This window comes from Platalea leucorodia (genome assembly GCF_965183815.1).
Source record: "Platalea leucorodia genome assembly, chromosome: 4".
Taxonomy (NCBI): Eukaryota; Metazoa; Chordata; class Aves; order Pelecaniformes; family Threskiornithidae; genus Platalea; species Platalea leucorodia.
Window position 1 is genome coordinate 112,754,698 of NC_138826.1, and position 23,210 is coordinate 112,777,907.

Consider the following 23,210-nt stretch of genomic DNA (forward strand, 5'->3'; position numbering starts at 1 on the left):
ATAGGCAGGTGAAGAGCACGAAGGAGTGAGAAAGAGGGAGGTCCTGCTGGTTGCTGTACCCAGAGGACACACTGAGGGTAGGAGACAATAGGAAGGATTGTATTTCACCAGCCCTGAACTAACTAAAGGTTTGAATAAGGAAATCTTTTTAAAACATCTATGGTAACTGCTGAAAACAATTATGTCTGTGGTATCTGCCAACTCTCATAATTATCTGCTGTTGTTTTAAAAGTGTGTATGGGAAATTTTGCAAAATCTAGGACCAATAATCCCATGGCTGACACAGCATGCTCTTAGACACTTACACCACAAATGTAGTGTGAGAACTGAACAGAACAGTTGGCTACATTAAGATTCAGATTGACAAAGACAGACTGAGGGGGTTTTGTCAGCTGATGTAAAAATTTCCATAGGCAAAAATATTAAACCCTGAACAAATGGAAGAATTCACCCACATACGAGCACTTTCAGGATCTAAAGATGCCCTTCAAGTTTTCCCTCTACAAATCCAGAAGACACATATTCATGGCTCCATGCACCCGTAAGTTCTCCAAACAAGACCATTTCTAACCCCTCCAATGTAGACTCATCTCTCTATTCCAAGGAATTCACATTGTACTGCTATTAAATACTGTGTTTATCAAGGGACTCTTGTTAGGTCTTTTCACCACCATAACTCATCCTGTTTATATACAACCTCTAACTTCATATTTGTATTTGTTTATAACTGCATGACATAAGTTTTACTCCATCGGTTAAGAACAACTTTAGAAATATTTACAAGTGCCCAACTCTACCGTGACATGAACACATAATTCAGTAAAATGCCACTGCTTATGCTACTAATAGATTTGACTGAGTTGTATCATTGTGCTAATTATGATGATACGTGAGGGCACAGGAAAAAAGGCTCCATTGTTCTTGTAAACAGATGAGTAAACACCTCCTGCCATAGAGAACTGACAGTCAAAATATGCTTAGACAAATAATCTTCCACAAGATTTTTCAGCCCACTATACATAAAGCCTTCTGATTTTCGTTGCCTTCCTATATCACAGGCTACAATTGTAACAGTATTTTGAAGTCACTAGTAGCTGCAATGCCAAAAGGAAAAAAAGTTCTTAAGGCACAAGGAAAAACAGGCATTGTATTATCAGATTATTATAGAGTCCTTGAATGTAAACATGAATGCAAGTAAAAATATAAGAGCTCAGATTTAGTATATGCAGAATAAGACTCCAGTTCCACACAAGGAGGAAGAGGAGTTTGTGCTTAGTAACTGGTTTGAATATTATTATTATTATTATTATTATTATTATTATTATTATTATTATTATTATTATTATTATTATTATTCAGCAGAATTAAACACAGAGATGCCCAATGTCTTTTGAAGAAAAGCATTTTTTTATCTGTCAATTAAAAGATTTGGAAAACAACAGCCAGTTCTGGCTATAATCTTGTATCAAACAAATGGGTATCTGAAGCTGAAATACAAAATACTCAGATTATAATTTTATAATGATTTTTAGTTAATTTTTTTCCTAAGGCAGCATTGTTCACCTTTCATCGGTTTCGTAACTTTTGCATATACTAGATGTCGCATGCTGAGTATCTGCAAAACAAGACTTGATTCAACTCACAGAGCTGCATCACTGGAGGTTATTAGCCAGTTAAAATGTTTGATGGCCATATAAGTACAAAGATTTTCTTAATTTGAACCTGGAACGTTGCAATCTTAGCTCCTATGCATTTCAGAAGTGTGCACCGTTCATAGGCAACATGGGATATTTTTAATAATGTCTCAACTTTTATTTTGTCTTCTTGACTAGTTATGTTTTTCCATTTAACCCCAGAGTATCATTAGTACTGTGTGCTTACACTTTGTCTGATTGGAGGAAATAGTGCCTTAGGAACACTCGTCAAACCATAGGTTTCCAATAAATAGACTATCAAAGAACAACCTATTTATATCATTAGGAGGAGGATCTAATTAAAAAATTCATTAGATCTGTGAGACCGTAATTGAGGTCTATCTACATCTGGTCTCTGCAACCATATTGCCTTTGTAAAATGTCCAGTGAAGAGTTTGATGACAGAATTGTAGGGTGGCCTGTGGGACGTTTTGAAGGATGATGGTATCAAAATGTCTGTGAAACAACCTCTCATTGCATATAAGCCAATGCTTAAATATCAAACATATTTTTTACTTCAGTTGCCTTTAGTTGTCAGGCACGTCACTCACTACGCCCAAATTCCTGCTAAGGCCTTTGGGATCCATTTGGACTGAGTACAGAATTTGCAGTGCTTATCAGAAGATGATACTATCTTTGACTCTTCTAGGTTGGGATGGAAACCTTATCAGGACAAAGCTCCTCGCAAAGTTAGCACGTCGATGCGAGGAGCTACAAGAGACTTCCCTGTACAACAGATGAGACACAAATGATTTCTTGCACTCCACTTCCAGCCTCAGCCAGAAATACAAGACGAACAGGCTTGCTTTCTTCTGTGATTTCAACATGTCTGCTTCCTGTACGGGCTGGAAATAGGACATACCATAACAGCTGTCAAAACATTGCAGAACCTCAAGCAAGGTGTGATTGGAGCTGGCTTCTGGAAGCAGCGAGGGCTTGGGGAGCCATGCGAGCAGGCTGGGCCCTCTCTGCTATCGAATGATTTAGGGCCCAAACGTGACCTCCACCAAAGGCATGGCGGTTTGACCCTCACTCAAACCTCTTGTCTGGGCGGCCCCAAACTTTCAGAGCCGAGCTGAAGTAAACTTGAGCGTCTCCCAAATGCCAAGGGACAGTCTGTCCAGGCTGAAATCTTTATTGCGCTGTTCAAGCAGCCCTTGAGCCCACTTACACATGCCGCCTAGCGCTGCCGGGGATGAGTCGCCATTTACTGGGGATCAGGGAGCTGCTGGGAGAGGGGGACAGCCTGTGCGCCAGCACTTGTGGAAAATGGCGGGAGGGGAGGCGGGCCCCTGCGCTGAGGGAAAGGGGCCTGCAGCCAGGGCCAGGGCAAGGCGGGGAAGGATTGCTGGCTTCCCAGGGAGAGGCAGAGGAGAGTTGGCTGCTCAAAGGAGGGGAGAAGGAAAGCGGGCTTCCCCCAGGCAGGTGAGGAAGCATTTAGAGAGAAGAAGAGGGCACCTCCAAACAGCTTTGTGAGGAGACAGGCAGCTCCCTGATGGGAGGTGGAGAGATGACTCAGGGCTCGGAGACATGCATGGGAGAGACCTGTCCTCCACTGAGGGAGGCAGGGGAGAGGAGAGGCTCCTAACTGCAAAGCAGGGGATAAAAAGCAAGGCAGGGCATATTAAAAGGCACGGTAGTATTTGGTGAGGCAGCTGGGCCCGAGAGGAGGGCGGTGAGTGAGAGGCTGGGAGTGAAAAACAGGCCCCAAGATGGTGCTTCAGCAGAGTGACCTGGTGGGAGACGAAAACCCACCCTGCCGTGTTAGGGCAAAAGTGACAGAAAAGAGGGAACAGAATTCAGAAAATGGAAGAGTTTGGGAGACAGAGGGATACAAACAGGAGAAATATGGCATCTACGTTGAGAAGGAACAGAAGAAAATTGATTACGATGCAGTGAGGGAGACTCAGTAAGTTGCTGTTGTGTTGTGCGCTGCCAACATGCACAAACATGGCTGGTGAATGGAAAGTTATAATATACATTATTCAGCAGGGCAAAATTAATTTTTAATGAAAGTATACTTCTATGCCTACCTCATGAGAAATGTGTGAAGATCTTTGGGGACCTGTGTTTTGTTGTTTTTGTTATTCACACGGGCATTGTGAGAGAGCAAAGCTTAGGAACGTAGCATGCTGTCTGAATGCGGACTTAATACTGAGGCGAGGTAACTTTCTCCATCCCCAAGTGTTTTTGTATCTCAAAATCTAAAGAACTTTGCCATATCTTTCAAAAATACATGGAACTCCTACAAGTTTCTAATTTTCTGTCCCAACTGGACGGTTAATAGCTTTCCTCTAGACTCTGGATATGGCCTTCAAAAATATTATTGTTGCTGGTATTTACCAAGGAACTGTTCCAAATAAAACAAAACAGATAAATATTTAATGAGTAAAATACAAGTGATTTACTGCACCAGTGCTAGATATGCTTAATAATTTTAAGAAGCAGTACTAAACATGCGCTGCCAGTGTTTTAAAACAATTCCCCTGTAATCTTTCCTGAGTACCTGTCAACATAGGGAAATTGAATTTTAGCCTGTCAAGTACTCTTTGACCTGTCATTCATGTCTCCCATCTTCCCAAATAGCCACACTGTTAAGAATTTACCCCTCAGTCTTCTGCAGTGAATGCACTCCCCTGGCCTGGTCTAATCCTCAGTTTCTTGCCATAAGTCCACCTGATGAAGTGTTAGACCGGCGACCTTGGGTAGTGTGTTTTAAGAAGTGAGCCTGAAATTGATGTTTCATACAGGTTGTACCATATTGCTGAGACTGGATGTTCAGGTGTTTGGTGGAGGCCGGGACATGGGGAATGTTCTTGAGTGAGAGAAAACATTGGAAAGGAAGATGGGTCTGAACTGAACTCTCAGAGACTCCTGGCTAAAACCTGAAACTGTTGCAGAAAAAAATGAAACTGCTTTGCTTCTTACAAGCCATTGGTAAGTCCCCGTGTCTAGTGAAGATGCATGTCTGCACTGCACAAAGCAGTCCTATGATACACTGATAATTACCATTACTAGCTTTGGTATCAGAAACACTCCAGCTATGGTAATACAGTAGATAAGGTAAATTATCCTCTTGAAAAGCAGGATAAATTAGCTGCAGTACAGTGCTATGCTAACGCATTTAGACTGCAACCAATACTTGAACAACAAGCTTTTAGATGCTGGAACCGAAGGACGTGCAACTTATTTTTTCACAGTGCTTGCATAACTCTCTTGGGTTTGAAATGTGTAGTAACTGCTGATTTCCACCTCTAGTTCATGGCCTTTTTTTTCGTAGCATTTTTTCTTTAAACCTTCTAGAGTGCCCTGGTTTCACTGTAATAAGTTATCTTATTGTGCATTTTCTGTTCATAGATCTGTGCAGTATACCTCTCTTTAGATTTCCCATTTCATCTGATTAGCGCTGCTGCAGTGTTTCAAGCATTGTTTTGTTTTGGGTGAAGCAATTTGCAACACTTGTTTGAGAAATATGTTTTTGTTGGGATACAAGAGTATCTCGCTTAGAATTTCTTTTTCAGTTCTCCATTTTTCTGACTGTTTCTTTTTTAAGTGCTGGCTTCTTTGGCTAAGATGGAACCAAAAGCTTAATTTAGATTTTTTTTCTTGTGTTATTCCAGAGGACATTAAAATAGATTTCTCTGCTATAAGTGTCTATTTAATACAGTTTTCTAGCTCAAGTCTTCTATGATGGCGCTCACATGGTGTTTGAGACACCCTCTGAAATTACTAAGAGATCAGAAATAGCACAGGGACTGAACTTCTGGCCAGAGTGGCTCTAGGGAGACTGGCTCACAGTGACTTTTACATCTGGCTTGCTAAGTGCTGAGTTGTTTTAATGGCCATCCTGTATGCATCTTTTTGCAGAAACCTAGATATAGGACTTTTTAAGTATCTATCTGTTTTGTTTAATGAATTTAGCTACTCCAATTATCACATAGCAGACTAGGATGCTACACTATATTAAAAAAAAAGTTTCAGAATCAGTTTCACCAGAGAAAGGCAGGACTATCTATCTGATGGGTTTTGCACCTTCTCAATACAAATGTGCCCGGTATCTTTTCCCCTGAGGAGCAGCTGCAGTATTAAATAGAAACTTCGTTTATCCACTGTGGAAAGAGAAGACTACAGATAGATAACCTACAGGTTAAAATTAGCAAGAGTGTAAAAATCCACTATAAAAATCATTTGCACACAAGTCAACATAAAAATTAGTTTTACAGTTCTCAAAATCCTGGAGGAGGATTGAAGTTTCTGTACTTCTGTGACTGACAGCCAGCTAGTTTGCTGGTGCTTTTCTTATGCAAACTCCATCACTGACTATCTTTAAGAAAGTCTTGTGATTCATTTACTGTTCCATTCCCACCAAAGTAGATACCTGGGTTCATAAAACTGTCTGCTATGTAATAATTTCTGCTATATAAGATAAAACCACTATTGCGGTAAATCCATTACAAAATAGGATCCTGAGAAGTACTAATGAATCTCTTGCCAAACTGCTTAAATCTTAATGACTTTGTCACAAGAACATCATATGTTTATAATCTTGTTACGACACTGAAGCCTTATACAGCTGTTTTTTTTGTAATACTTTTGTAGTCAGTTTAAAGCCATCTGGTGCACTTATTGCCAGGTATACGTGATTTAAAGCAGAGGGTCACAAATTTTTGTTGTTGTTGTTGTGACTACAAATGCAGCTTCAACAAACTCATGACATTTTTGCAGTGTATGACAGTGGAGTTGAAATGGAATCATGTAATTTATTTGTACATGGTGACTACATATGATGTTCCTGAGAGCCACATGTGAGAATTGCTGGTTTAGTTTGTTATCTCTTAACATTTAGATCCTGAAAATTATATGTTGGATTGAGCTCCATGTAAGCCAAAGATTGATACACAGCTTCAGATCTCTTCTAACTAACTGTCATAACTTTTCCTGTGCCAAGCCCAAGTCTTTAACTATAATTCTAGTAAGTAGATATAGGAACATATGATTTTTATCTCTTGGTTACTTAGGGGAAAGCTTACATTTGGAGATTGTCTTATTAAGAGACCAGTGATATATGGATTAAAAAGATTAGAGTTAAGGTTTCATCCGTATTTTGCTGCTTATTAATTAAAGGCCTTAATTTGCTTATAGTTTACTTTTTTAATTCCATGTTATGATGGGATCATTGTAGTATTTAGAAGCTGCAACCAAGATCAAGGCTGCATTATATTAAATTCTGAAAAACCACATAGTAAAAGGAAGCCCCTACTTGGCAGTTGAAATAAAACAAGATCCACAGGGACTGGGGAGGGAAAGAAGTACCTTTCCTGACTGACTTAATTATTTTTCTATGGCAGAGTGACTTGTTCAAGGTCACAGAAGAATTAAATTTCTGTATTGGTGAGCAGGTGGAAAAGAAAGAGAGGATGTTTAATCTGTGCTTTCATGTGTAGTTTTTTTACTCATTTCCTACAGAAATAAGTCTTCTGTGATCATCTTTTCCCTCCCTTTTTGCCTCTCCACCGATAACTTTTGGATCCACTGATTAATACAAACAAATTTGAAAGAGGAGTAAAAGTCTTAAATAGAATTGTCTTTCAACAAATTTTGTGAAAGCAGATGCCAAGGGAAGAAGAAACCATCTGAATGCCCTTGCTACAGTAAAGCTCCAGCCTGAGTTCACGTTCACAAGAGAGAACCACATATATTCCCAGCTACGGGAAAAACTATAATGTCAGATTGGCTCTCTCCCTATTTTGCTACAGGGCTCTAGAGCATAATGCACAGTTGTCCTTGCTACATACACTAGTTTGATTTGGCTCCAATCTGGAGTGAAATAAGTAGTGTTCTTGGGGAGGAGCCCTGGTGCGGAACAGAGGCTACTTTTCTGCAGCTTCAGGACTTGCACCCTACAAGCCAACGGAGAGAAACCGATCTATAGTTTGCTCAGGGATGGGGTTCATTCCTTGGTGCAGACTGTACAGGTAGCACAGACGTAATTAAAGCAGAACGTGCGCTTTTCAAACAAAGATGCTGATCATTGGAAAGCCGGGCATATCTGTTCTGATGATTGTGGAACCATTTGTTTAATGATAATGTTGTTCTTGAATACATATGGTAGGGAGGAGGAAGAATTCCTTTGGGAGGGCTTTGGAAACCTTTCTCTCAAACTGTAAGTCACTGGATTGTTTCTTTTTAGGAAGGAATTGGTACATCTTGCATCTTTGATTTTATGCTAATTTTCCTTCATATGGTCTGTTTCTGTTAGAGCCTAGACTGTAGTTCTGCAGTGTGTCATGGTAAGCAGCATGTAGATTAGTGCCATGTGTTAAAGTTGGAAAGTTTCTTCACTTTTTTTGCTTGGTTTGTGGCAGCTTGTATTAAATAGTCTCCCCCTCCCCCTCCCCTTTTTTCTCAGTTGTGTGGTTAGGAATTGCTTTATTGCTTGCGTATCCTGTGGCAGTGTTTAATATGAGTTAGACGTTCGGCCATACGTACTTCCCTGAAATCTTATGTCGGTTTTCATTGATGGGGATTTCCTGGGTGCTCACGTGTCTTTCTTTTGTATCTTCTCTCCAGATACATGTCTTGGATAATCACAGAAGTGTTATGGTATAAGTTGTGCAGTGTCACTTCTTTAATTATGAGACTTTTTGGCCGCTGTCAAGACTTTTGCCCAACTTTCTTGCAGTGAATTTGAGCACAAGTGCCAAACATGGTTGAGTATTAACTTCATGTCATTTGTCATTCCTCCTAAGGAGTTCCATCTTGCTATTCCTGACTAAAGAGTTTTATGTGTAGCGAGCGGGGTTTTCAACCTCAACATAAGCAGTTTGTGTCTACTCTTTATTTTGTCTTCCTCGTTGATGATTATGTCTCCTTATAATTAAAAACATCAATCGCATCTATTCCCAGCTGAATTTCGCTAGACTAAGTCAAGCTCTTCTCATATGATAGACCTTTAATTCCTGATCGTTCTGATAACCCTTTCCACACTTTTTTGTAGGAAGATTAAACTGGTGGCTAGAACTGTACTTAATATTCCAGAATAGGTCTTGCAGGGCTTTGTATTATACCGTGACTACTCTTCCTGCTTCTGGAAATGCCCTGTGCAATATATCTAAGGTCACACGTCTTAAGGCTGCTTCACGTTGGTTGCTAATAAGCGTGCTGCAATTGACTGGTTCTCTCTGAGGCATATTTTGGTGAGCTTTCTGCTTCTTTGATTGTTCCAATTGTGTTCCTGTAGTTTCTTGTAGCTAATGTTACATGACTGGAGGCACTCTGGCCAGGCCACGCGGTATGAAAGCTTTTAGGCTTGCCTCCGGGTGTTAAGGATGGGACTTGTATATTCCAGCTACTTTTTGGAAGAGGTGGAGTGTGAATGCTGTCTGTATTTAATACTGCATCTGTTGACGGTGTATATAAGGCAAAGGGTGTTTGTCCTTTGCCCCAAACGTTTACCTGCTTTAGCACTGTGAAGAGCCCAGTCTCAATGAAAATGCAAGAAATATACTTAAATCCCTTGCAGACTGTAGTACCACATACCTTTCTGCAGGCAGCCGCGCTGACTTCAGCAGCTCCTGCCCTGCCCCTCTGGCCACTGCTCCAACCCTTGAGTGGGCCCTAAATGCTATTCTTTTTTCTTGAGCCTAGATTAATTCCGTGCTCTGCTTCAGTGTTGTCCCACAATGGTTTGAACCAGCAAAAAGTGAATGGTGACACAGGGTCTTAAATGAGTGGCTGGGAAGAGAGGCAGGACGGGGAAGGGACCACTTAAAGCCCACACCACCGCTCCGAGAAGCGTCTGTTGAACCATAAACTTCAATCATCTTCAGCACTCCTGCTGGGGCTGTACAGCTGTATGAAAGATGCTGCGTGTGGAGTCAGGGAGGCTGCTTAAATGAAACCCAAGTCCTTCGCCAGTGGTGTTTACGTTTGGCTTAACAGGCGTGAGCTGGAGCAATGGGCTTATGCTGTAACTCCTTACGCAAATCAGGTATACGGAGTACAAAAATTTTCACGGTAGTGTTATTTTCTATTCTTACCTCAATGGACAAATAAACCAAAAATGACACAGCCCCAGAATTAAATGAAAAGCATGTACATCCCATAGGTTATGTGTAGCGAGATGAAAACATGGGTTAATTATTTGAGAGGAGCGGGACCTGTGCGTTCAGAGCTGCTGTACCATAGCCTGGAACACCAAAACAAGAAAAAGCCCATTTGCAAACAGACGGAGCGTGTACTCAAACACAGGTCAGGTAGTATTTGGACAACAAAATGGCTGTGGTTGTGGTTATAGGTGATCCACAGGGGCGCAGCTGGAAGAAGCCGGGGGAGAGGGAGCCCCGACACCGCAATCGGGGCCGGTTCCGGCCCGCAGTTACCGACGGCGCGTCCCAGGGACTTACTGCGGGGCGCTGCGAGACGCGGGGCGCGCACCCCGGGGCGCGCAAGGCCGGCGGCTGCCTTCCCGGCGAGGCTCTTCGGCCGCCGGCCCCGCTCCGCTCCGCGCCGCGGCGGCTCCGCCGGGCCGGGCCGGGCCGGGCCGGGCCGGGCCGAGCCGTGCCGAGCGGGGCCGCGGCGCTGCGCGGTGCGCGGAGGGGCAGCGCGGGCCCGGCGCCCCCCTCGGGGCGGGCGGCAGGCCCGGCTGCCGGCGGCGTCGCGGGGCGCGGCGCGCAGGCGCGGGGGGCGCGGGCATGCGCGCTGGGCGGCGGGGAGCCCGATCTGATAGGGAGCAGGGGCTGACACTACCCCCGTGTGGGCGGCGGAACGTCCCGAGGATGACGTGCGGCGTTCTCGAATCCCGTGTCTCGCTCGCTCGCTCGCCGCCGCCGCCGCCGAAGGAAACGGGAAAAGCAACAAGGAGGCAGGAGCAGGCGCGGCGCCATGGCGGCCCTGGAGCGGCCCGTGCCCAGTCCCGAGGCGTTCCTGGGCCAGCCCTGGGCCGCCTGGGTGCGGGAGGCCGCCCCCCCGCACGCGCACGGCGCCGCCCCCCCGCACAGTAAGGGCAGGGACCGGCCCGCGGCTCGGCACGCCGCTCCCCTCCCCCGGAGCGCACGCACGGCGGCGGGGCCGGGGGCCGGGGGCCCGACGGGCCGCCTGCCCCCCCCCTCCCCCGCCCCGCCGCCCGGGGCCGCGCCGCTCGGCGGGAGGTGCCGCCCCCCCGGGCGCTCAGCTGACGCGCCGAGCCCCCGGTGCCATGTGTGCGGGAGGCGCTGGCGCACGCCGCGCCGTGCCGTGCCGTGCCGCTGCCCCGCGGCGCGGGCTCCGCCGCTGGGCCGGCGCCGCGGTGGGGGAAGGGGGCGAGGGGGAGGATGCGCGGCGCGGAGGGGCCGGAGGATGCTGCGGGCGGGGGGGGGGGGGGGGGCGGAGGGTGCTGCCGCGGGGGGCCCGGCGGTTCCGCTCCCTGGCAGATGCTCCGACCATTGTGCTTTTGCTGTTGCAAATAGAAACAGTGCTCACCTCCTCACCTCTCCTCCTTCTCCCCCCGACAAACAATAAATGCACACCTCGGCCCTCGGTGCTTCCTGACTCTGCTTCTCTTCTGCAGGTGTAGATCTAGAAGAGACTGGAAAGGAGGGTGGAAAAAGCAGGGAGGTTATGAGGCTTAATAAAGAAGGTAAGTGGATAGTGCTGGCACACCTCTCTACCTGTCTGTCTCTTGGTGGCTGTGGATGACTGTGGTTTGGCCTTGACAGGGTAGTCTAATAGCGTGTGGATCTCTCTGCCGTGAAGAATGTTTCAGGGTTGGATACACACAGGTGACTGTCACTGTGTCAACTTCTTTTGAAGTACGAGTATAACAGGTGTATGTGTGTGACTGACAGACATGGTGAAAGATAAGACAATTTTAAGTCAAAAGACAACTACACATCAGTGGCCATATTGGATTTTTTTTGAAGACCCTGTCCTTTCTTGGTGCAACGTTTAACTTGCTTCTGCGTGAAGATAAGCATATAAACCCGTGCATCAGCTTTAAACGTTGTATTATCATTGGCGACTGTAGTGAAAAACATTTTCACTCGTGGAGGGAAATGGTCTCTTACAATCTTTGAGTTCATTCACTTTAGCTCAAGTCGCATTTTATTCTTTCATTCTTACTGCTGAGCGTGACTTACTGTCAACTGAGCGACCAACGTCTAATATTATCTTACGTTAGGCTGAGCCGTGCATATTATGCAAAACCAAATATAATAGGTCATTTGGGCCATAAGGTTTTCTGGTACCATAAGTATGAACAGGCAAATTCTAGGCTAATGGTATTTGCTAATATGTCATGCCTGACACAGTTCTGTCAGTGGCAAGAGGAGAAACTTTAGTGGTGAATGTAGGCAAATCAAATTGACATATTTTGTTTGTGCTCTGCGTTGTTAGCATCAATGCTGGGGTAACACCTAATGCAGCTAGTGAAATGGTTTGGGACTTATTTTCATGTAGCTTTCTGTTTGTTTCTGTTCTGTTAAGAAAGCGGCATGCATGTACAGCCTTTCTGTCATGAGGAATGTTTCTTGTGAAGTCAGTTCATGAGGAGCGATCCCATCATAGTGAAACTTTGGTGTGACTTACTGATGCTGAGAGAAATCCCGCTATTACCTGTAATGTCATAATATATATTCTGAAATGATGTTAAGTTTCTCGTGATATTATGGTTGTCATTACACGTGTGTTTAATTCTGAGCATCTTGGCAGCTTAAAGTTTTCTAAACAAGCTCTTGAAAAAAGAATGAATTAATCCGTAACGTAGATTTGTGTGATAAACTCTAAAATTGCGTGGCATACACATTAAATAAAATTATTTAAACTACCGTAAAACCTCCCTTTTGAAAGACCTTTACAGAGATGCCAAGCTTGATTGTGTTCCTGTCTTGATTCTCACATGCCTGAACCTGTCTATTTTGCCAGCCCAAAACTAAGTTCAATGCAGAACTGGGATTTTTGTGTAGTATATTTATAGGTAAAAGGTTCAAGGCTCAAACAGTTGGTATGTCTATCAGTAATGTTGAGCATACATTCGATTCAAAAGTAATCGAACAAAGATCTTGTTACTGGAGCTTGGCCTTCATAAGGAGCTTAATTTGTTGAGTTAAAATATTTTGCGCCTCGAAAACACAAATTCTTATTACAAGCTCACTTGAGACGTAAAGATCTAAGTGCATCCATACTCCTTAGTCATACCTAATATGCAAATTGTTATCAGCTCTAGTCTCTCATTGTTTGTTTTTGGGGCAGTTAGAGACTCCGTTAAAGGACCTTTATTTAAACTCACTATCCAGAAAAATTATTTCCCAACAAAGTGTAATTTCATTGCTGACATCGTTATAGTGACAGGTGTGAAGCGCTTATTAGCTTTTATAGTACTTACATTGTAATACAGTTTAAAAAACCAAAACTGACTGTTATATTTGGAAAATAAAAAGCTTTAGGAATATTATTGCTTCCAAGTAGTAACTTGCTTTGGATCATTTAGAAAGAACTTCCACGAAGTTTGAATAAATTAGTATGTTGAAATATTTCTGCTGTATTCACTTAAGCAGGCTGTTAATACAGGTGTTTGCACCACACCCATCTGTGTGTCTGAACACCCACTGTAAATCTTCCTTGAGCCTCACTGTCCTTATTAATAAAGGTGGGGAAAAATTTGAAGACTTAGATTGGTCTGCAGAAAACATTGCTCATGTACTTGCAGAAACGCTTGTGTGCTTATTCTGATTTTGCACACATCTGTTGTGTGACACGTTGGCTTTTTTTGTTTGCTTTGTTCATGGACAAGGGTTGTGGTTGTGGTAGGTCTTAATACCAAACCCAACTAATTTTTATTCACAATCTTATCTATTTGAGTAGGCCTTCTTATGGCATTTGTGGTGCCAGGAGATTGTAAGCAGCGTCTTAGAAAAATCAGAATTTACGTGTATAAGGTAACTGGAGGATTACGGATGGACAGGACTTTAAGTATCAAAAATTACTGTCCTGTTTGCTAAAGATAGTGTAAAATCTGATCGCGTCACATTTACTTTGTGTAGTATTTGTCTGCATTTCGTCAAGTTGATACGACCAGATTTACGTGGCCGTTTACTTGTAAGCAGTTAAGCAAGGAGCCTTTTTAGACTAGTTGAAAGTCTGCCGAGAACATGGTGGGGGGAAGGGGTGGGAAGACGGTGGTCTCCAGGCTGCGACAAGGTGGTTCACTTTGGTTTTGTAGAAAAAAAATTATGTCAAATGTCAAAAAACGCTTCTAGCTAGCTTCACCCCTGCGTCACTGTCTCCTTTCTGGTTGTGTACTATATGTGCTGAGAGTGATGGGCTGCTCTTCCTCCTCCTGTTGACCCAGGTGGGGACCTGGGAGGCAGCATTCCCCGGTGATAGTGCGGAGAAACACTGCCAAATCTCCGCCTGCCAAAGCGGCTGATACTTCTTAGCACATCCCTGGGCAAAGGGATCGCAGTCCGGCTGTGCTGTTCATTTCTGTAACGCAAGAGATACACTGAGGCCACGTAGCCCCTGTGCCTCATCCTTAGGGCAGAAGTAAAGACGTAGAAGTATTGCTCACTGCTTTCCTTTATTCTATGGTGTATATGTAGGCAGCACAGAGGGAGAGAAATTTCCTGAACGTTTGTTCAGTTTTGTAGATGGAATTGCTTTTTGCATGCTAATATTTACTTTATTTTTTCCTTTAGCAAATGCAGTATGTCCACAGTTGACTTTTACTGACATGTAGATTTGGGGAGAGGGGGTTACAAAGTTGCAAGTGTTCAGAGAAAATGAAAAATTTTATGCATAAATGTTTGTGCTAGAAAAAAAAAACTTATCTGCTTATCTAATCAGGAAACAGAAACAGTATTGTGTAAGTTATCTGACAAATCACTACCAAACAACCGACTTAGCTAAAAGAGGGGTTATCAGAATTGGGGAAGCATTTAGAGTTTATATTGAATTTTTAAAAGTTCAATGGCATATTTGAAGAATTGAAGATTTTCTTGTAGATAGCACGCATAGTAAAAGGAGTCTATATTTATTTGACAATTTGTGTCCTGTAAAAAATCACAGTAACTGTATGCCTGAGATAGATACAGTGATCTTTTATCATCAGTCATAACCTGTAACTGATTTTAGATTAATTTTGGAGGCATATGTTTTACTTTATACAACATTTAAGAAAATAGTAGACGAATGTGAATTTTGTTGTCTTACGTACGAACTCTTATTAATAATTGGTTTAGCAAATGTGCAGGCATTAAGTGCTGGGAGTATTTCTAGGTAGGCGCAGGCTGTAAAGGAGCAAAAGATATCCCATGTATCTTCGTGAACTACAGCAGGGTTAAATATGACCTATGGGATTTAGATCTATATCTGGGTACTTGGTGTCATAGTCAACTTCAGTTTCTCAGTTCAGTGGGTTTGTATTATTGAGGTTTCAGTCTGATGATGTGTGTGTTTTGTCTTAGATAATCTTTTCACTAACCATACTGACTCATTATTGTTTAGCGTTAAGTATGTAACATAAAAAATTCCATTCTGTTTTTCTGATGTTGTGTTAAAATTCGAGATTCTCTATCCTTATTGCGCAGCCCTAAATTTGACCATTTTACTTGACGATTACAGACGCAAACTGGAATTTTAGATCTATTGGATAGTTGTTTACAATGTATTTTCCCTTTTTTGACTTCCCACATAAATATCTGATGGAAAGCTTTTTTGGTAAATTCTTTGGCAACACCAGAACAAAATTAAAGGGATACTGATTAGTTTTGCTTTCAGTATTTTTTTTTTATTCTTCAGAAAAATATGATGATGATTTTATCATTCTTCACGGAAAAATAAGACGTTAAGGAGGCTGGGAGATAGTAGGGAACACTTCTGTAGGAAAAAAAAAAAAGGATGTAGCATACAACATTCTACTTTATGAAAAGCAAGAGGAAGAGAACTAAAATTATTTATGAGGAGATTGTGAAAGAAGAGAAGATGACAAAACCAGCTGGTTAATGTAAGCATACAGATTGGAGTTGATCTTCTTTATTTTAATTATTATTTATTTTTTTGTTTACTAGTGGTTTGCCGATCGTGCTGTTTGTCTCCTTTAAAAACAAACCAAACAAAAACTTAAGAATAAAACATTCTTGTTTTTCTTAGCCGCCCTCATCTTTCACCTTTTTGTGGTGGTAGGGAATGTTGGAAAGGGCTGAGAGGGAAAGAAAATTATAACAAAGTTTTAAACACATACCCCAAAAGAAAGAGGTGAGGTTATGGAATTTAGACCAGCTTAGTTGGTAATTTGGGGTTGGTTTTGGTTTTGCAGTGGGCAAAAGAGAGGGGTGAATGTTGTATAATTTTCTTTCTCTTCCCTGTAAGCTAATAAGGTCTTCCAGAGATACTGGTTCTTAAACAGATGTAATATTCAGGTGGAGCTTGATGAGTGAAAGAACTGAGAATTGGCAGGGTACAAAACTGTGGCTGTTGTCAAGAGAAACTTTTTCTTACCATTCTTAGCTTTATGCTGGAAATAAGAATAACGAGCAAAGGTCCCCATGAGGGTTTTCTTTAGGATGAGAAGTGACAATGGGATCGAGTTCTGGTGTGCATTCTGGTGTTCAAATGCCTGATTGGTTTAGTATATGATATCTGAGTCTGATTTTTTTTTTTTTTTTTTTTTCTCCCCCCCCATGGACGGCTTCTGCAAGGGGGTGGCGTGGCTCCTGGTTGTGGCTGTCACCACATTTAGTGTGTCTCAAGGAATGGTGACAGAGGAAGAATGAAACATTATGTATGATAGTGCCCAGAAATTTAGTCAGAATTGTAGTTTATCCTCATAGTTACATAGTTATTTTCTGAAACCTGTCCTTTAGTTCATCAGCCCACACGCTGGATAAAAGGAGTGGAGTAATGGTAATGCTCTCTGATCAGACATTCTGTGTTTTGAATCAGGATTTTGATGTTTTTGAGTATGTATCTAAAACTGTTGTTCTATAAATGACTTCTTTAAAAATTCTGGTTTTGTTAGGTGGCACATATCTTGATGGAGTTCAGGTGATATTTCTCCCAGTATTTATGCGACAGTTATTCTGAAGAGGTTAGATCTCCTGTAGTTTAAGGTACCTCTTTTGAACACTGGTGGGGAAACCATGTGTGGTTTTCTGTCAACTGACAGCACTGTGACTAAAGATCTGTCTCTGACATTCCTTCTACTTGTTGTAATTTATAACAGTACTTGAGAAAGAGGGAAATAATGTGTTTACTAGAGTGGACCCCAAGCTCTGTTGTCACCACAGAAAGTGAAATGACTACTTCTGTTTAATTTTGATTGAAGTATAAAGACGTGTGTGTTTTCTTGTTGATCTGCCTCTGTATGTGGTTAATAGTTTATAGATTAAGTATAGGTTTCCATGTATAAAAAAAGACTACATGAGTTGAACCATTTCCACTGTGAAATGGAGTAATTGTCTTGAAATGGGCGTTTTGTTACTACTTAATGAAAAATTAGGACATTATCAGGTTCGGTTTTACCTTTGGGGCAAAAAATGTTAGCCATTTAACCAAGGCTGAGGTGTATGAGATGGAAGCAGTGGAAAATCCTATAGAAAATATGTTTCAGATAATTTTTTATTGAAGTTATAGATCATGGGAATCCTGTAGGCAGAAAGCCTAAGTTTCTGGTAGTCCCAGTGAAAGTTTAGGTTTATAATGGTGCATGCATTATTAAGAAAGATCACCTTCAGTAAAAATAGTATATAGATATGAATATTTCTTAAAGAGTTAACTCCACCATAAGGTTATATGAGTGCCATGACAACTTGTTATTGAGAGTAATTTTGGAATAACTAGCAAGAAAGATTTTCAGTTTATATGGGCATGGATTAAGTTACTGGATCTCTCTGTATTCCAACTTCAACTTGGTGCAGAAGTTCTTCAGCTTGACCTTGAAAAAGCTGATTCAGGAGTTAATGGTGCAGGATGCTAGGTAAAGCTGTTGCCTTTAGGTAATTTATATGCAAAAAACCCTATGGCAAATGCTGTCGTCATGCAGTAAGGGTATTTGACAGGGGTCTCTCAGCAAGTCTATAGCAAGAAATCTTTGATGGTTCTTTTGCTGGAAAAGAAGGATAGATGCTATGTGAGTAAAATGATCCAATTTTTTATCATAGTGCTGTGCAGCTGTCTAAGCTGACTCAGATTGGAGATGGAATCCAGCACAGTTACTTAAGACCGATGTGGGGCAGAGGAAAACCAACTATTGCATGCATCATTTCTCTCTTTTTTTTTTTTTTTTTTTTTGTGTGTCCCTTTCTATGGTTGAATGTTGCTGATTTTAAGGGACTGGTTTTGTCATAACTTATTGTATAGCTTATTAAAAGTTATGCTTGAAAGCCACTGATGTTACTGGAGAAGTGAGCTTTCTGATTGCTCTTGGTCTTGTACTCAATTCTTGTACTGTAGAAATAGAGATGTCTTCCTTACTTCTGAAATGTTGTATTTATTATTCAGCAGTTTCCTTTCATAATTTACTAAGCCATATTAATAATACAACCCTTAAGCCCAACACATCTTCCTATTTACCTGTATTCTTGACAGGAATTGGAATTTAGAATTATTGGGTCTTGCTGCTTTTTGGTTTCTGTGTGCACGTATTTGTAAAATGTGTGGTGTTTGGCAAAAAAGAAGTGGAGTTCTCCCAGGCCAGAACAAGCATCAGCCAGAAGTAGCAAAGAAATCGAAGGCAAAAGTTCTAGGTTCTGCACAACTGCTGGTACCAATGTATGTCTAGTGCAGTTTCACTTAATCCCCAGGCCCCTCCTGAATCATCTGTAAAACGGAAGCAGTTGTATTGTGACAGAGCTGCGCACAGTACACAAGGGGTTTAGGCTTGCTTCCCTTTCCGTTCCCTTGGAGCAGGTGTTCGGCAGGAGAGACAGAAGGGTGACTGATGAGGTAACATCAAGATGTAAGAATGGCTGGCAAAGGGCAAGAGTTCATGGGCTTTGATTCCGTGCGGTGATCTTTGCTGTGCTCTTTTCTTTGTTTGTTTTGTTTATGATTTTTCTCTAATATACAATGTTTGATGTTTTCTGCCCAGTCATTCTTTCTCTTCCTTTTCCTGCTGCAGGGGGCTAGACATAGGGGACAGGCAGAGACTGGGAATTCGAAGTTATATTTGGATTGAGCACTGCTAACATCATATAAGTAATAGTTGTTGACAGGTTTTGTTTTATCAGAAGTGTCTTCTCTACCAAGACAAAACAGGATGGACTGGTCCTCTCCAGTGGCAGAAAAAGGTGACCAGCTTGTCATTGTTCTGAGCTAAAATGGTCGGAATGGAAGCAGAGATTTACATAAGTGTAAATCATCCTGTGTGTTCCATCTTTGAATCTCTGATAGGTATTCTATCCTCAAGTGGCCTTTAGGCTGGCCACTTGTGTTTGTCCAGATTAGATAGATTATCAGGTGCTAGTTAGCCTATCCAGTTATTTTTTTAATCTGCTCTTGGTTGTGTCTCATTGAGACAGGATGCTACTGATGACTAAAATCTGAAAAGTTTGTTGGACCCATGCCACCACAACAACCACTGACAGAGCCAAAACCTTGTTTGTTTGGGGCTGATAGTGGAAACAGTCAGAGGACAATGATCTGGATGAATATAGGTAATTCATCTGCTACTGCCATGATTGGGGAGGCAGTATTATTATTTGCATGATCCTAACGCCTAGCAGCCCCATCAGAGACTAGACGTTACTGTGCAGGGTACTAGCGGAGGGAGGAAGGGTGTGTGCATGGGTGTGTTGTGAAATCATTGTGCTGCAGAGAACTAATTTTTTAATATGTGACACAGCAGGAGTTTTAATATTGACAAACAAAAGCACTTAGTTGCTCAACATGATAGGTGGTAGACTTTAGCCTAAGCTAAAGTGACTGTCTTAGAACTGTGTCAAGGAAGGCTTTACGGTGATGTTTGGAGGGCAGTGAGGTAGTTTTGCAAGAGCTTGGAAGGTATCCTTACTCAACTGTAGAAGTTGGCCTGAATGAAAATACAGACTGGTTGTTAAAATCTTAGTAAATGGATGCTGACAGCATGAGCCAACTAGAAACGTGAGTAAATGGTGTGACAGCAAGTAGGATGTGGACAGTATAGTGTAGGTAAGACAGAGGATCCTGGAAAGCAAAGATGAGTCGTTCCCAGTGTTTAAAGCTGGAATGGAGGATTGTGCATAGAAGGATGCAGAGAGAATAATGGTAGATCAGTATGACAAAATAGAAGAAATAACTTTTGGAAGGGTGTGAACAAGCAGGATAATGTTTATCAAGACGAAAAAGAGCAAAATGTTGGTTAACTAATGTGAGATGAAGACCTGGACAAACCTTTAGCTCTGAAGATGTTCAGAGAAGACTTTGTCCCAAGGATGCAAGACAGGAAGAATCATTTCGATATAAATGTAGCCTGAATGAACAGATCAAGAGAGAAGTCATTGTCAAAGATGACATAGTATTTCATATCTGAATGATGGGCAAGATGATAATGCTGTCCACAGTGATCAAGAAAGGAGGTGGAGAAAAGAGGGTGGGAGAGGTGAGATCTAAGTTCTGTTCTAGCTCTGTTGAGCTAAAGCTGACAGCTACTCAGTGACAAGAGGTGTCAGAAAGATAGGCTGAGATTTTTTGTTTAGACATAAATCTACTCTGTTTGAGACCTGTCTCCTTAGGCGCTGCGTTTGTGGATGAAATTCCCTTCTTAAGGGAAGGGGCAAAAGATGTAGCTCAATGGAGCCCTACCAGAAGACAAAGGAGGAATAAGGAGTCTTCCAGTGACCTGTGAAGGGGTTGGTACAGGGAGGAAGGGAAGCAGGAGAGGGTAGAGTCATGGAAGTCAGAAAAGGAGAATAAATGCTTTAAAAGGAGAAATGCATTTAATTTTTATGAAAAACACACAAGGGTTATGGATGATGGAAATGATCAACTTATTTTGACGTTGCAATAGTAAAAGGTTTTTAGACATTTTAGTGCAGGTAGTTTCAGTGGAGTGCAAGGGACAGCTAAAGGGAGCTCAGGCTGAAGTTGGAGACAAATTAAAAGTGTAATTTGTTATCAATCAGTTCATAATGAGCTTAGAGGTGAAAGAAGGCTAGAAGGAGGTGTAGTTAGAGAAGCAAGGGGTCAGAGGTAGATTTCCAAACATAGGAAAGACCAATTGGCTGTCCTGCCATTCTGTCAGAGCAAGAGGAGAAAGGAGATGTGAGGTATGGGGTGATGTGAGTGAGGCAAGTGGAAAGAGCAGAACAGATGTGTTTTCTGTCTATGGTATGAGGAAGAAGTGAGAGCTGTAAGGAAGAGAAAGGGAGTGGGAGCAGAGAATGTGAAATGATTATTATGTTTTCGAGCTTTCTCTTGGAATAAATATTTGCATTCTATTGTGGAGAAGGAAATGGATACAAGAGAAGAGGTTTGAGGAGTGAGTCAAAAGTAGGAGGAAAAAAGGCTGAAATTGCAGGTGTGGGTTCAGCTCAACTGGAGGAATGGCACAGCTTAGTAAGCAGCAGGAGAGAGAGAGAAAATGTGCAATAACCTCATTTCCAGACTGGTTCCTTTTTCCACTGCAAATTCTAGGACAGGCAAGAATAAAGCGAAGGAAATGGATATTTAAGATGATCATGGGTTCAGGATTGGTGGAGTTGGACCTAGTCGCAAGAAGGAGAAGCAAAAACCATCAAGGGTGGAAACAAAAAGGGCAAAAAAATATTGTGTCAGTGTGAAAGAGGGTGGAGTCCTGGGTATCAGAAATAATGGGATGGGAATAATGAGCAATGCTGAGAGAGTAAATTGATGCCATTCAGTATATGTCAGGTCAGCCTTTGGGTCAGGTTCTCGGATGAAAGATTCTTTTGGAGATGACTGGAGAGAAGACTGCTGGCAGTTTGTGCTCTCTGACAACCCCATGCTTGAGTCCATAACGTGCCTTTGAGAAAGTTCAAAGCCTTTAAGAAGAGCAGCATTTTGGAGAAATCCAGAGAATATTGCCTTTTCTCCAAGGACAGAGAAGAGTGTGTAGACCATGGCTGTGGCAGCAGAATGCTTCTATGCTTTGGTGACTGGTCATATTCATCACATTGTGTGATGGACATGAAAGTAGTTTGCTTGCTGGTTTCTAGCTCAGTAGTTCTGTTCTTTGCAGTGCATCGTAAGTAGATAATGTATCTATGTGATCTATCACCTACTGATAGTGACTTGTGCTTCCTGCTTCCAGAGCCGAGACAAGGCCATAAGATTACATTATCATGGACCGGGCCCCGGCTCACATTGTACTGTGCAGGGTGTATCATCAGAGCTTGGGCGCGGTGCTGCAGTAGACATCATTATATGGCTTTTGCTTGTCTTGCAAGACAAAGCAAGCTTGTTGCTGTCTACGCGCTACAGGCAGGCAAGCTTTATGAGACCGCTTTTTTTTTTTTTTTCCCCAGAGAAAGCAGGACTTACTGATTTTTGAGGTGTTATATGGAATGGCTGTCATTCATGATGCAGGCTCCTCAGTGTTTAAGAAGTTAATCTCAGGTTTTTGCATCTCTTTAGTAGACCTAAAATCTGTGTGAGGAAAGAGACAGGAAGAGGAGAATGCTGTGGGAAAGAGTTGTTCACTCATGCACGGAGGATTGAGCTGATCCTTTGACTTGGAAGGTTTTACCCATTCCCTTGCCTGCCTTTCCCAAGCAACTTTCTGCCTGTCCCTGTATGTTATCAATGTTCACTCATCCCAACAGCTTATACATTTTGTCTTGCACTGTTACTGAGAAAAAAAGAAAGAAAAAATGTCTTCAGATTTTCTCTTCAGGGTCTCTCAGGGTTTTTTTGTGCACTATCATGAAGTTTTGTGGTTCTAATCTATATTCATGCTTTTGTTTTATTTGTGGCTTTTTAGAAGACTTGGAGAACCTTGGGCAAATATACTAAGAAACTGAATGCATGGCAATGGAAAAATATAAGGAGAAATGGGAGAAAAAAATGTTTAAGCTCTTGAAATTATGGTGAGCTGTGTGTACAGTGCTTTTAATAGAGCCTTTGTACATTCTGTGCTTGGTGTAAGTTTTCTTCAGCTGCTCTCATAACTTGCAACACACTGGGTGTGAATGCTACCAAGCCTGTAGGTATTTAGATTCTGAAAGAGGTAATGCAGCTTTACATATTTTTGGGTTTCTTGTTCATCCGAAAAATTATTCTTGACTGCACCTCTGAAGGAGGCAATGCTACAAGTTTCATTTTGCGGCATTTATTATTGTTTCCAGCTTTTCAAGATACCTGTCACTATTCTGACTGTTTGTTTTCCAAGCTCTTTGGCAAATCAAAGCTATTGTAAGCCTTTATTGCTTTCCTGGAAGGTAAGAATTTATCCTGAATGTTAGTTTTTGTGGGTGGTTGTTTGTTTTTTTTTAATTCCTTGTTATTAAGTATACATTTGGGAAAGTTCTGAAGAGATGTGTAACATGTTCAAATGATGTAACATGTATAAAAGTGGTAGCTTTAAAAACCAGTAAGATATGGTCTGTA

The 23,210-nt window shown here is 41.9% G+C and overlaps 1 protein-coding gene across 5 annotated transcripts in view; it reads left to right on the plus strand.

The window, feature by feature from the left end:
• Window positions 1-10,534: 10,534 nt before the first annotated feature.
• ATXN7L1 (ataxin 7 like 1) overlaps window positions 10,535-23,210 on the plus strand; it is a 119,603-nt gene continuing 106,927 nt past the window's right edge. For 3 of the 5 annotated variants that reach the window (XM_082310735.1, XM_082310734.1, XM_082310736.1), the window contains exons 1-2: window positions 10,540-10,692; window positions 11,242-11,310. In XM_082310735.1, the coding sequence (XP_082166861.1) occupies window positions 10,578-10,692; window positions 11,242-11,310 (184 nt within the window). In that variant the 5' untranslated portion in view covers window positions 10,540-10,577. Of the gene's footprint in view, window positions 10,693-10,831; window positions 10,886-11,241; window positions 11,311-23,210 lie in introns of those variants that run through there. The other 2 variants (XM_082310740.1, XM_082310741.1) reach the window with 2 other exon arrangements.